The 12,500-nt window shown below is 38.9% G+C and overlaps 1 protein-coding gene across 3 annotated transcripts in view; it reads left to right on the forward strand.

Annotated features, from left to right (window-relative positions):
* The window catches only part of LOC122326260 (serine/threonine-protein kinase 10-like), a 23,032-nt gene that overhangs the window by 5,034 nt on the left and 5,498 nt on the right, over window positions 1–12,500 (forward strand). For all 3 annotated transcript variants that reach the window (XM_043220998.1, XM_043220999.1, XM_043221001.1), the window contains exons 6-10: window positions 800–934; window positions 3,574–4,200; window positions 9,502–9,623; window positions 11,556–11,679; window positions 12,465–12,500. The exon at window positions 12,465–12,500 is cut by the window's right edge and continues 144 nt beyond it. In XM_043220998.1, coding sequence (XP_043076933.1) covers window positions 800–934; window positions 3,574–4,200; window positions 9,502–9,623; window positions 11,556–11,679; window positions 12,465–12,500 — 1,044 coding nt within the window. The remainder of the gene's footprint in view (window positions 1–799; window positions 935–3,573; window positions 4,201–9,501; window positions 9,624–11,555; window positions 11,680–12,464) is intronic.

Here is a 12,500-nt window from a genome sequence, read left to right on the forward strand (position 1 = left end):
TGTGCAGAGTTCATATATCATTGCAAGTCTTTATAGGCCTAGACTGAAGTTTAAATCTGACCCTTGAAACCAAGGATGGACGTAAACGCACCTAAAACTGCATTGAGGGCATCATGGGTGTGTTCCACAAAGACGACTTTCACACAGTGTCGGTGTTATCGGTCATCCAGGCTATTTGTTAGAGGTTTAGGATGTATGTTATGTGAAGGGGGGATCGTTGGCTGTGGGGTAAATGATATTGCTGGCTGTAGGTTTTAACGCTTGACTCTCCTTCACATACGCCCGGCAGCTGGGACGCTTCAATTAAACAAGGTGCAACTCAGCTGAATAATAGATGAGAGCAGCGTTTCTCTTCATTACACTTGTGCTTTCACAGTCCAGTACCTGAGCACCTCCCCACCTTCATCTAACTCAGCTCTTCTCCTAATTAAACCCCAGACTCTCTCAAGAACAACTTTTCGTTTTTGGTTTTTTTTAACGAACTGCCAGTTCTGCTGATCGCAAGTGTGTTTCAAGTCCAATAACATTTTTATAAAATATGTATATGTTAAATATATATATAACCAAACCAAATTTCTTGCTATGACAATTGTATTTGATTGCATTTCTTTTCTAAACATTGCAAAGCAACATACATTTTTTTTATCCGTTAATGGTTTGATTAGTTTTCGCCGAAAGCAACAATTCAGACCAAACGAATGAATCTCTCGGTTCTCCAGCTCGTGTTATTTCTTGCACATGCGGTCGTGTTCTTGTACTGCATTCTAAATAATCTTTTGACGCGTGTTCCGCTTCACAGCATCCTTTCGTCAGTTCGGTGAAGACCAACCGTCCGCTGAGAGAGCTGGTGGCCGAGGCCAAAGCCGAGGTGATGGAGGAGATCGAGGACAATCAAGAAGAAGCAGAAGACGAGGACCCTGCTGACCTCTCACCTGTACGCCTCTCTTTCTCTCTCAGTAGATACAGCACGTGCTGATAGAGAGCACAAATAGTGCGCTGCTCATGGAAAAGTGCTCAGGGCATAAAGAGAGACGCATCTGTTTAGCGCCTCGACAGCTCTAATTGTTACTGTATGGAAAGTTCCTATGAAAAGGCACAAGCAGCACGACATGTTCAGAACTCAATGAATTATGCAGATGTGCGCTCATTTTGGTTACCTAACAGTGTATATGTAAGCACATTTTTGTAGACAAAATACCTGGTTGATTATTGATGAAATGGATGTATGCACCAGAGCAGGGAATGAGGTATCCCATGATGCAATGCATCGATTAATTAATTACAGCCAGAACTCTTAATGCCATTGTTCAGAGAGTTAGACATTTTCATATGCGTTTTTTTTTTCGTATTCGCCATCCTTTCTTCTCAAAATGCATGCTGCGGATGGAAACAACACCCCAAAACTGAACCCTATCCGAGATTAGACATTAAATGGCCTTAAGCCAGTGTTTAAGCTTCATATAAAAATAAGGTCTGGGGAAAAAAAGCCTTTACAGTCTTAATTCACAAAATAATGCCCTAAAAAGGTGTTTCATTGCAGCAAAAAGTTCGATTCTTAGTCGTCATGGCACTAAACGCTGTGTAAAAGATCCTCCTCTGTGGTTTTTTTTTGGTTTACTAATACAAAAATCGAAATACACCAACATCAAGGATTTAACGTGAACATAGTTGATGCCAAATACAAGAACATCTCTGTCAAAGGGGTTTAAAACGTATTTATTTCTGACCCTATCGGCAGATAGTTGTTCTTTTAAATCATAAACTCGCTTCATTTTGATCGATTTCTTAGAAAAGGGAACTTATGTGTGTTTAATTAAGAGTCTTCCAGACAATTGAGCTGGAAAACAAAGACGAAGACACAGAGGACGAACAGAATTTTGGCAGAAAGAGGTGTTTTACATTCATGCCTTTTGGCAGACGCTTTTAAAAAGCAAAAACACAGTAAACACATACTGTATGTGATCAATCATGATTAATAGTTTGACAGCACTAATTTTCAAACTTTAAAGTGTTGCTAATACAACTCATTGCATGCTCGCCAGTCATTTTTTATTAAGAAAACATTGATATATTGAGAACAAATTATATTCCCATTATGTTCACTTCAGCTTATCCCTTAAAGTGTCTTTACTCGACCTTTAAAAGGTCTACAGTCTTACATTTACCTTGCAGAAGCCCTTTCGCAGGGTTGCCAGGTCTGCAAAAACAAAACCAACCCGATTGCAACCCAAAACTAGCCTTAATGCCTTCTTTCCCCATGGTCTTCCTCTCCATCCCTTCGGTCCAAACAGTGCTTCGGGTGGTTTTTATCCAAAGCTAATAAACAATCCGCGTCAACGGTGTACAAGTAGCCCAATTCCTGCTCTAAAAACAAGGATTTGGCAACACTACCCTCTAGTCTCAAGGGCATCAGGCGCCACTACACCCCGACGTACCATTATAATGTCCTATTATATCACAATGTGTTAGTGAGGTCTCTTCCGCTCGCGTAATCAGACAGGATTTGTGCCCCCCGCCCAACTTTCACATTAGCGTCTCCATTTAAAGACCTCTTCTAGTGTTGACATGGCACAAAATAACCTTTAATACGCTTCCTCCTCTGCTTCTCATCTGGCCTTCAAGTGTAAAATGAGACAAAAGACACGCCGTCCACATTTCTTTGGAGTTAAATAAAGCACAGGACAATCGGTTCCTCGTTTCTGTCGAGGAAGCGGCTCTAAGGGTGAAGGCCTGCAGCTGTGTGTGAGTTTGGTGACAGTATCTGGCCTGTGGCCAGCGTTAGCGGCTTTATTAACAGCACTTCATCATCTCCGTGTGTTTTCTCAGTCGGTTTTAGTACAAGGCTGTTCAGCCGTAGTGCTGCCGGTTTACTCTGACGAACCTGTGAAGCTTGGCCTCCAAGTGTGACAGATGCACTACTTCACAAGAAACCCCACAGAATATACAGTCAAACTAATCAGACACCAGATATATTTCTGATGTTTTTATGCTAGTGGGTGCTGGACACTACAGTTACAAGTAAGGATAGCAAAATAAAGTGAAATGTGAAGTCTTCATAGAGTGGAATATCAGTCAAATTTGGTATCAAATATTATTCAGACACTTGGACCCAAGTGTGTTAGTTTATGCAGAACGCATTTTTCTTGCAATTTGGATTATTTAGTGATAAAAATAAAAAGATCTACACTGTAAAAGTGCCTGTGATATTAGGTAAAAACCTGAATGCGCAGTAAAAGCAGTTAAATTGTTAATGGTAAATTGGATTTAATAAAAAGAAAACAAAATATTAGCTAGTGTTAGTTTGATTTTTGAAAGAAAACAAGCAGTTAATAAATTAATAGAGTTCAAGTCTAAAAGGGACATGCGCATAAAAAAAAGGTTCTAAAAATAGAATTGGACTAAAGAGTGCTTGATTTCTAGAGAGCTATAGGTCAAATAAAGATGGAAGATAAGTTGTTAGCCTATTCTTCAATTTGACAGCTGCATTTTTAGTTAAAAAAGTTATTTTATATTATCCAGATGAATTTTTCTATTTCATTCGCATAAGCCGCCCTCCGTCTGTGTTCTTTCTAGGCGCCCATCAAAGACCCTTCAGAAACCAGCGAGACCAGTTTATATGGCGACCATCACCACAACGAAGCTCCGATGGAGCTCGAGGAGGAGCCCAGGACCCCCGAGTCCACCGAAGCTCCTCCGAAAGAGCAGGACGATCTCAGCGACAAGTTCCCAGAAGAGGACCACGACAAACCCGAGAGCGAGGCGTCAGGCAAGACCTCCAGCTCCGACTCGGGCATCGAGGACGGGAAAAGCACCCCCACCCACGAAGAGGACCCCAAGGTCTCGGAACCAGAGCTTCCTCCTCTGAGGACGGCAGAACCTTCGGAGTCATCGGAGTCTTCCTCGGACGCCGCGGAGCAGCCCCCGGAGAAACCGGAGGAACCGGAGAAGGAAGAAGCTCGCGGCGTGAGGGAGATGCCCAGCCAGCGCGTGGTTCTGGACCGCGCCGAGTCCAGAGAGCCGAGCAAGCGCACGTCTGCGGCGAGCGACCGCTCCTCTCTGGCTGCCGAGGACGGCGAGAGGTTATCCAACGGCAGGCTGTCGAAACGACTCTCGGATGTGACGAGCGAGAACATGGACATCAGCCTGAACCTGTCGGGGGATATGTCCGTCAACAAAGACCTGGGCACCATCTCTTTACGGGTGAGTCTGGCTTTGAGTCATCTTTGAGCCGAAAGGATTAGTGTTTTCGCCAGATAAAGAAGGATTTTAACTAGCTCTGTCGATGTCGAGGTATTGTTTGCATTATGAGTGTGTACTGTGTGTATTTTTGATGACGTCTACGAAGCACAAACGCTAGGTAGATAGATTAAAGATAGGTAACTTCAGAAGATAACGTGGAGATCACTTTGTGTTATATTGTGAACAGTATTTATTCATTTATTTTTTAACTAATCAACATAACTTAATTGAAATTAATTGGAAGGCACAATAAAAAAAAACATGATTTTGTTAAACCCTTCCTATTTGAATGCACACACATACAGTACTTTTATTTTGGATGTGATTGTTTGAGAATGCTACTTGAACTCATTTCTGTCTTATTTTAATATTTTACATGTAGTTATTTCTATCTTAACTGTTTCAATAGGAAATATCGGTTTTACATTCATTCATTTGCCATTAATTGTAATAATCCAGCGAGTATTTTTGAGGTCTGGTCTGATCTTTCAGTTTGTCTGGAATGGCAAGAAGAAACAACAAACTGAAACAGACTAAATCCAGAGAACAACGTCTCCGAGATGCTTCAAGAAACCTACAGTACTGTTAAAAGTCGATTAAAACAACTAGTGCACTTGAGCAGGGTTTTTTAAAGAGCTTTGCAGGTAGCTTTTTTGGAAGCGACTTGGAGACGTTGTTCTTCTAGATCGAGTCTGTCTCTGTTTCTTCATCTAGATTAATGAGTCCACTTAATGCAGAGAATAAAGCTGTAAAATCCTTGCTATCGGAAAAGAGTCGGCCGTGCACAGGACCGACGCTTAGCTTCAATGAAAGGGGCGGAGTTTAAGATTGCTAGATGGTCTGACATGCATGTGTCTGCTGTGAGATGTTAACGTCCAATCCAGCTAAACCACGTCTCTGAATATGAGCGTTTGTTCCATCTGCATGGAAAAGCAATGACAGACTCTCTCCGGGAGACTCCTCTCTCAGTGAGCAGAAGAACAGAGGCCAGCTTGTGAGAGCAAGAGAGTGGAAGGATACACACAGTAGTACAGTGAAGGTACAGAGCTCACAGGGTGTGTGTGGAACAGAGCCGAGTGTGTGTGCTTCCAGACCGAATCCTGCTTCATACACACCACTGCTTCGCATTGTGTCTAAAATGGCTGCTATTGTCAGTATCAGGGAAAGTGACTTTTAAATACCATGCTTGGTTGCTTTTTATGTATATCTGGTGAACATTAGCATGTTTGTTTTTAATGAAAAAATAAGGAAGATTGAGGCTGCTCAAACTGATCACACGCCGGAGAAGAACCACCAACACTTCAGCCGTAACTAAAATCCAACGCAAAAGTTTGTTTTTGCTCATTAGCGTGATGGAAATGGATCAGCAGCAAAGACATTGGTTAATAAAATGGATTAAATACAAATTATGTTTGCTTTATTGTTGTAGGTTCGTATAATGTTCTGACTTTGCGTTTTTATGGATTTGGAGTAATACCGAGATATCCGGTTATACCGTGATAATTAGTCTAGATCTACAGTAACACTCTGCACTTACTCCTGATTTCTCTCAACATGGCAACCCCAGAGCTGTCAGTCAGTACCTGAGAAACAAAGTAAACTATCTGGAAAAAGTTACTCCGATATATCCCTCTACTGTAAATTAAAAACTACTTTTAAGAGTAATCTGATTACGTAACTTGTGTTACTTGTAATACGTTACACCCAACATTGTACAATTATTATAATCATTGCTGTAACGCACTACAAGTAATGCAAGTTCTGAAATCATTACGGTTTTTCCAAGTAACTCGTAAAGTAACATTACTTTAAAATTGACAAGAGAACATTTTTCCAGATAAGTACGCCACTTACTTTGTTTTCAGCATTTCAATTAAAAATGAATAAACGCAGTGAAATGTAAAGGAAAGAATATAACGCAGACCTGTATTAATGAAGTAATAACACCATCATCTTTTTATTCAGAAATGATTTGCTGCTGACCTTCAGTGATTCAGTTCAACCGTAGCAACAAGCCGAAAGACTTTATATAAATATTACTTCTGTTTTTAATGCCGTAGAGTGTTGACTTTTCTTCTCCTGCGTCTTATTCTTCACCCAATCCAAAAATGGTAACTTTCTGTATTTAATATCTATATCTACGTTATACATCTGTATTCTGTATTTCTATATTTTCTGTATTTCTTAACTATGCAAAAATGAACACAATTCGTTCGATTTTGTCACTTTTAGGGATTAACTCAATATATGAATGCATTGCATTTCAAAGTCAGCAGCGCAGACTGTTCCAAGAACTCATTTCTCGTCTCTGTAGATCCTGAAAACGAATGATCGTAGAATTACAGAGAGACTCGGCCGAACGACAGCCCTGTCATTTACAGAAAACCCTACAAGTCGCAATTTCTATTGTATAGGTTTGACGAAGAAACAACTCTTCCAAGGCATTTTCGAAGACATCGTTTAAAGCAGCTTTGCAGAAAACGTTGGTATTAATGTTAGTGGTATCTAACGCTGGAAAGTAATAATGTACAGTAGTTTATATTTTTGTGACAATACAAGCAATCAAGCAGCTGTGATTTGCTATATAGCATGTATTTTCAGATGAGTATATTGTGTGTATGAGGATAAAAGCAGACATATCCAGCTGTATATAAAGAGCTAATATACTTACATATACATACACTTAATATCTGAGTGTACTGTATGCATGCAGCTAGTTAAACGTACTTTATGTTTATCTTTTAGAATATGACTGTCTGGTAACATCCTTTATATTTTCTATATACTCCTAGCCGGTATCAATCATCATGATGATCCCAAAACAATCGCATTATTTAGAAAACAAGCAGATGAACAGCTGGGATGGGTTATGAGTTCTTTAGGGTTATTACTGGAGCTGCAGTGTCTCGTGATCACATATTTACACGCCTCACAATAAAAGGTGTTGATGTACGCCACCGTTCAGTAGGATTTGACAAAATAAAAGTACATTTTGACATTTAGCAGACGCTTTTATTCAAAGTGACGAAATCAGCAAAAGAGCAATGATGTGCACGCGCTAGAACAAGTTTTTTTATTCTTATTAAATAAATAAGACATATAAACAAAATAGAGCAATATTTTTCTGATTTGAAATCACAGGAATAAATTGCACTTTAACGTATATGAAAACATAAAACTAAAAATTTAAATTGTAATAACACAGTATTCCTTTTTTTTGCTATATTTTTAATCAAATAAATGCAACAAATCATGAGCTGAAGAGATTTCTTTAAAAAAATCAAAAAGTCAAATATCTTTCGGATGTCATGCTGCTTTAAATTGTAATGTTTTTAACGTTTTTCTGTTTAAATGAATTGCAATTTAGTTTTTGTTCTCCCGAGCTAAAATAAAAGCACAAATATCACCCTGATATACTACATTAACCCACTACACAGAAATCTATTTATGACATATTAAAATGAATTGCATTCATCTCAAATTTTGATTATTTGCAATTTTACTTTTTTTTTTTTTAATAAATTTTACTTTTTTAAAATAGTTTTATCTATTTGTCAGTAAAATGTAATTTTTTTTTTACTAATTTAAAACACAATATTTAATATGCTTCCTTATTCTTTTATATATTTTACACTGAATGACAATGTAATTTTATTTCAGCCAAATTTTGACATTTTATTCTCCAAAAACTTAGTTGAATCCTTAAAAGTAAACACTTGACACTACATGCATTGAATGTGCTTTCTGTGGACAGAGTGTGTATGTGTGTGGCGTGTGTGTGTGTGTGAGCGTGTGTGTGTGTGTGTGAGCGTGTGTGTGTGTGTGAGCGTGTGTGTGTGTGTGAGCGTGTGTGTGTGTGTGCGTGTGTGTGTGTGTGTGTGTGTGTGTGTGTGTGTGTGTGTGTGTGTGTGTGAGCGTGTGTGTGTGGCGCGTGTGTGTGTGCGCGTGTGTGTGTGAGCGCGTGTGTGTGTGCGTGTGTGTGTGTGTGTGTGTGAGCGTGAGCGTGTGTGTGTGAGCGTGTGTGTGTGAGCGTGTGTGTGTGTGTGTACATATCAACACCGCCTTCCCTCATGCACTTGTCCTGTGCTTTACTGTAATCTTCAGAAACTGGTTCTGAGGTCGGAACATTTCTTGAAATGAAGTCATTGCTCTGCTGCATATTTGCTGGCGTCAGATCCTCCCTGCGTTTCTCCCAGACGCTCTTTGTCTCTGGTCCTTTCAGCATTGTGCATGGCTCTGAGTGTGATGATTGTTGAGTTTCTCATGTCTGCCGCGCTGCAGAAACCACATCAGAGGAGTGTTTGCTCAGCTGCGTTCAACACACACACACACACACACACACCGGCCTCAGGATCGTTTGTTGACGAGCGATACAGTGTCTGATCAAAGTAAACCCAACCACTTTATCTGTTGCATTACAAACTACATTCACAGTTAATCTATGTATGTGTGTTTTTTCTCTGTTATCGTGGAGGCCGTTCTGCTCGTGAGTTGCTGACACTTCCTGTCAGAACTGGCTTTACAGGATATCAGCAATCTGACTGCTTCCTGTTCACGCCCTTCACGTGGTTTTGCTTCGTCATTTCTTCTTTCTTTCTTTCTTCAGTTCAACCTCTGGGTTTATAAATCAGTGCTGTTTTACTCTGTGTTTGCAGGGGTGTATGTTCATCTATATTTATACACTTATGTTTCCAAAGTTTGAAATCAGAAAGATTTTTTTTTAAGCTTTTGGTCATAAAGGGTGCATTTATTTAATCAAAAATACAGTAAAATGATGAAATAAAAATTATTACATAATAACATATAAATATTATTACAATAAAAATAGGTTTTCTGTTTTGTACAGTATATGCCAATAGTGCAAACGGATTTATTTAATTTTTTTTATTTTTGAATAAATATTTTTTCCCACGGATTCTTTGAATAATAAAAAAGTAAAAAATGTTGCCGTTTATTCCAAAACAAAAATCTTTACCGACAATATAAGATTTTACAATCTCATAGCTTTTACTATCATTCATTTCTTTAAAAAAATACTGACCCCAAACCTTCGCGTTGTAGTCTATAATGGTATATTAATAAAAAACATTTTTATTTTAAATGCACGCTACTCTTTTTAACTTTTTAAAGAATCCTAAAAAACGTTTTCCGTTAACATGCATTTTAATGTCGTTATTTTAATGCTTAAAATCAATGCCTCTGCATGTCTTTTCTTCTGCTTCTGTTTCCTAACCGCTACGTTCTCCTTTACGTTTCCTCCAGGACCACAAGAAGACGCTGAAGCGCACGCGTAAGTTCCTGGTGGACGGCGTGGAGGTGAGCGTCACCACCTCCAAAATCATCACCGATGACGAGAAGAAGGATGAAGAAATGAGGTTCCTCAGGCGAGTTCACTGTCTTTAGCCAAGCTCTCAGAAAAACAAGAGCCCTAGCAGCATTTTTCCACTTGATCTTGCGTTTGGGCCGAGCAAACAGACTATTTTAGTCCTCAGGTCCGAGACCTTGTCCTTTCCAAATGGGACATAAATACACAAGGGAAGCTTTGTGCAGAGCCGGAGGAAGTGGGCCGCTTTTAAAGGACAAATGGAGAGATCAGATCTCTCTTAAACAGATCAATCCATCATCTGAGTTCTTGTGAAACACCTCAGCTGCTGGTAGCAGATTATACATGGAGTGTTTCCAGCGCGCGCACACACACACACACACACACACACACACGTCTGGACACGTCTGCCATCTTCTGGTGTAAGAGTGAACGTACATGTGATGTAGATCAACAGCTGACCCCAGAAAAGAGCAGAGCGTCACAAAAACACAGCGCCCGGGTCATTTTTACCCCAAAATCAAGACAAATATTATTTTTATTATATGAACACACTGCCTTTCAAATGTTTGTGATCAGTAAGATTTTAAAAGGTTTTGAGTTTTTTCTGCTCATCAAGACTGCATTTATTTGATTATAAAAATTCGGAAATTATTTGTAATAATGTGAAGTATTATTTAAATTCAAATAATTGCTTTCTATTTCAATATACTTTTTGTAAAACAGTTGCGCTATTATTATTATTATTATTATTATTATTATTATTATTTTTATTATTATTTGTAACCTGCAATAGTTTTTCTTCAGGATTCGTTTATGGATAAAAGTAAAAAATAAATAAAAGTAAAAATAAAAGCGTTTATTTAAATATACATATTTTCTAAGAATACAAGTCTTTAGTATCACTTTAATTCAAAACATTCTTGCTTAATAAAAGTATTACTTTAATTCAACAACAACAAAAAATGTACTGACCTCAGACTTTTTAATTACAGTGTATATTTTTACTTGTTAAAAGCAGAGATTAAACATTAATTTTACACAAATAAATGCTAAATTACAATTTAGTATATTGAAATGATTTTTATTTTATTAATTTTTTTCATAAAATAAATGCCACTTTAAACAAACCAAAAATAAATAATATCATATAATTAAAATAAAATCATATTTATCCCAAATATCGTACATGAAATATAGTTTTATCTAAAAAATATTAGATAAGACTATATTTGCAAAAAGAAGACATAACATGTCTATATAGACTTATATAACGCCTGTTTTTGGGCCGTGTTCTTGACAGGCTTGAAGTTTAGCCTCACATGAAATATCTGTGGAACATTCCTCTGGTGTTTGGCTGTGAGTGAATGAACGAGGTGGGGGCGTTTTCCCATGATTCCTCTGCCGTCTGTGGGCCGTGACCGAACACACTGCTGTTGCATTCTGAGCATTCTTTGGTTGGCGGGAGACTTCGTATGTGACCCCGGACCACAAAACCAAGTCGCGAGGGTCGATTTATTCAAACCGAGGTTTATGCATCATCTGAAAGCTGAATAAATAAGATACACGGTTTGCTAGAATATGACGGTGTTTGGCTGAGACGCAAATATTTGAATCTGAGGGTGCAGAAAAATCTAGATATTCAGAAAATAGAGATTTGCTAAATATCTTCATGGAATGCGATCTTTACTTTAATACCCTAATGCTTTTTGGCATAAAAGAAAAATGCATGCTTTAGACCCATGCTGTTGTCTATTTCTACAAACGCAGCCTGCAGCCGATCTTCTGTGCTCCAGAGACGCATCTATGTGCTGTTTTTAAAGGGACAGTCGCCCAAAAATGAGAATTCTGTCATCATCTGTCTGCAGAACACAAAAGAAGCGACTAAACCGCGTTGACTTCCGTTGTACGAAATGAGTGTTTGACAGAAGAAAGAATACGGGTTATTGTGTGACGACCGCTCACGTGCGTCTCTTCGTTGTCAAACACACAGGCGCCAGGAGCTTCGAGATCTGCGTCTGCTGCAGAAAGAACAGCATCGAGCGCTCACTTTGCTCAACCTGAAGCTGAAAGAGCAGCGGGAGCAGATGCAGCGCAGGGTCGACCAGGAGATGAACGTGAGTCGCCAAGTAGACGTCCCAGATCAGGAGGAGCCCGGAGGAATGGATGTGGATGGGTGCCGTCAGGACGAGTCCAAACGGCTGATAAAAATAGTCCATCGGGTAACATCTGGAGACGACGGAAGCCGAAAACAATCCAGCATTAAGACGTTTTTAAGTCCATACTAACCCTTCCTCCAGTTTAAGGAGGTTCCTGAATCAGGAGAGAAATCTGCACAGATCAAAACCGCTCTAAACGGCTGCTTTATTAACATGAATGCACTCGTAATGTAGCTGGGAGCAATGGTTTGAAGATAAAAATGTCTTAATGATGGATTTGTTTGAGCTTTTGTCTTCTCTAGATGTGAACTGATGGGCTGCGGCTCATTCTGACGGCACCCATTTACCGTAAAGTGCGTAATACATTTTAAATATTAAGTGTATAAATCGGTGGGGAGGTTTATAAATATAGGCCGAAACAGAACTGGGCTGTTTGTGTACGCAAGTACTTTTGGCTCAGCGCAAAAAAAAAAAAAAAAAAAGCTATGAGAAAACAACCTTTAAAAAATGTATTACAATCGAAATCTAAACAACAGATTTTCTTCCCACCAGTCTAAAAGAAGACATGTTATGGTAGCACAGAACATTTCCAGATCAGGGAAAAGGAATAAATAAATAAGTAAATAAGAAAAAGCACTGGTCTTGCCTCGATATAAGAGTTTTCTCTGACAGTAATAAAATATTCCCAATATTGCACACTTATATAAATAAATAGCGCTGATATATGAGCGTGTGGCTCGCAGGCCAAGAAGAAGTACTACGACACGGAGCTGGAGACG

The sequence above is a fragment of the Puntigrus tetrazona genome, chromosome 21 (assembly GCF_018831695.1).
Source record: "Puntigrus tetrazona isolate hp1 chromosome 21, ASM1883169v1, whole genome shotgun sequence".
Lineage (NCBI taxonomy): Eukaryota > Metazoa > Chordata > Actinopteri > Cypriniformes > Cyprinidae > Puntigrus > Puntigrus tetrazona.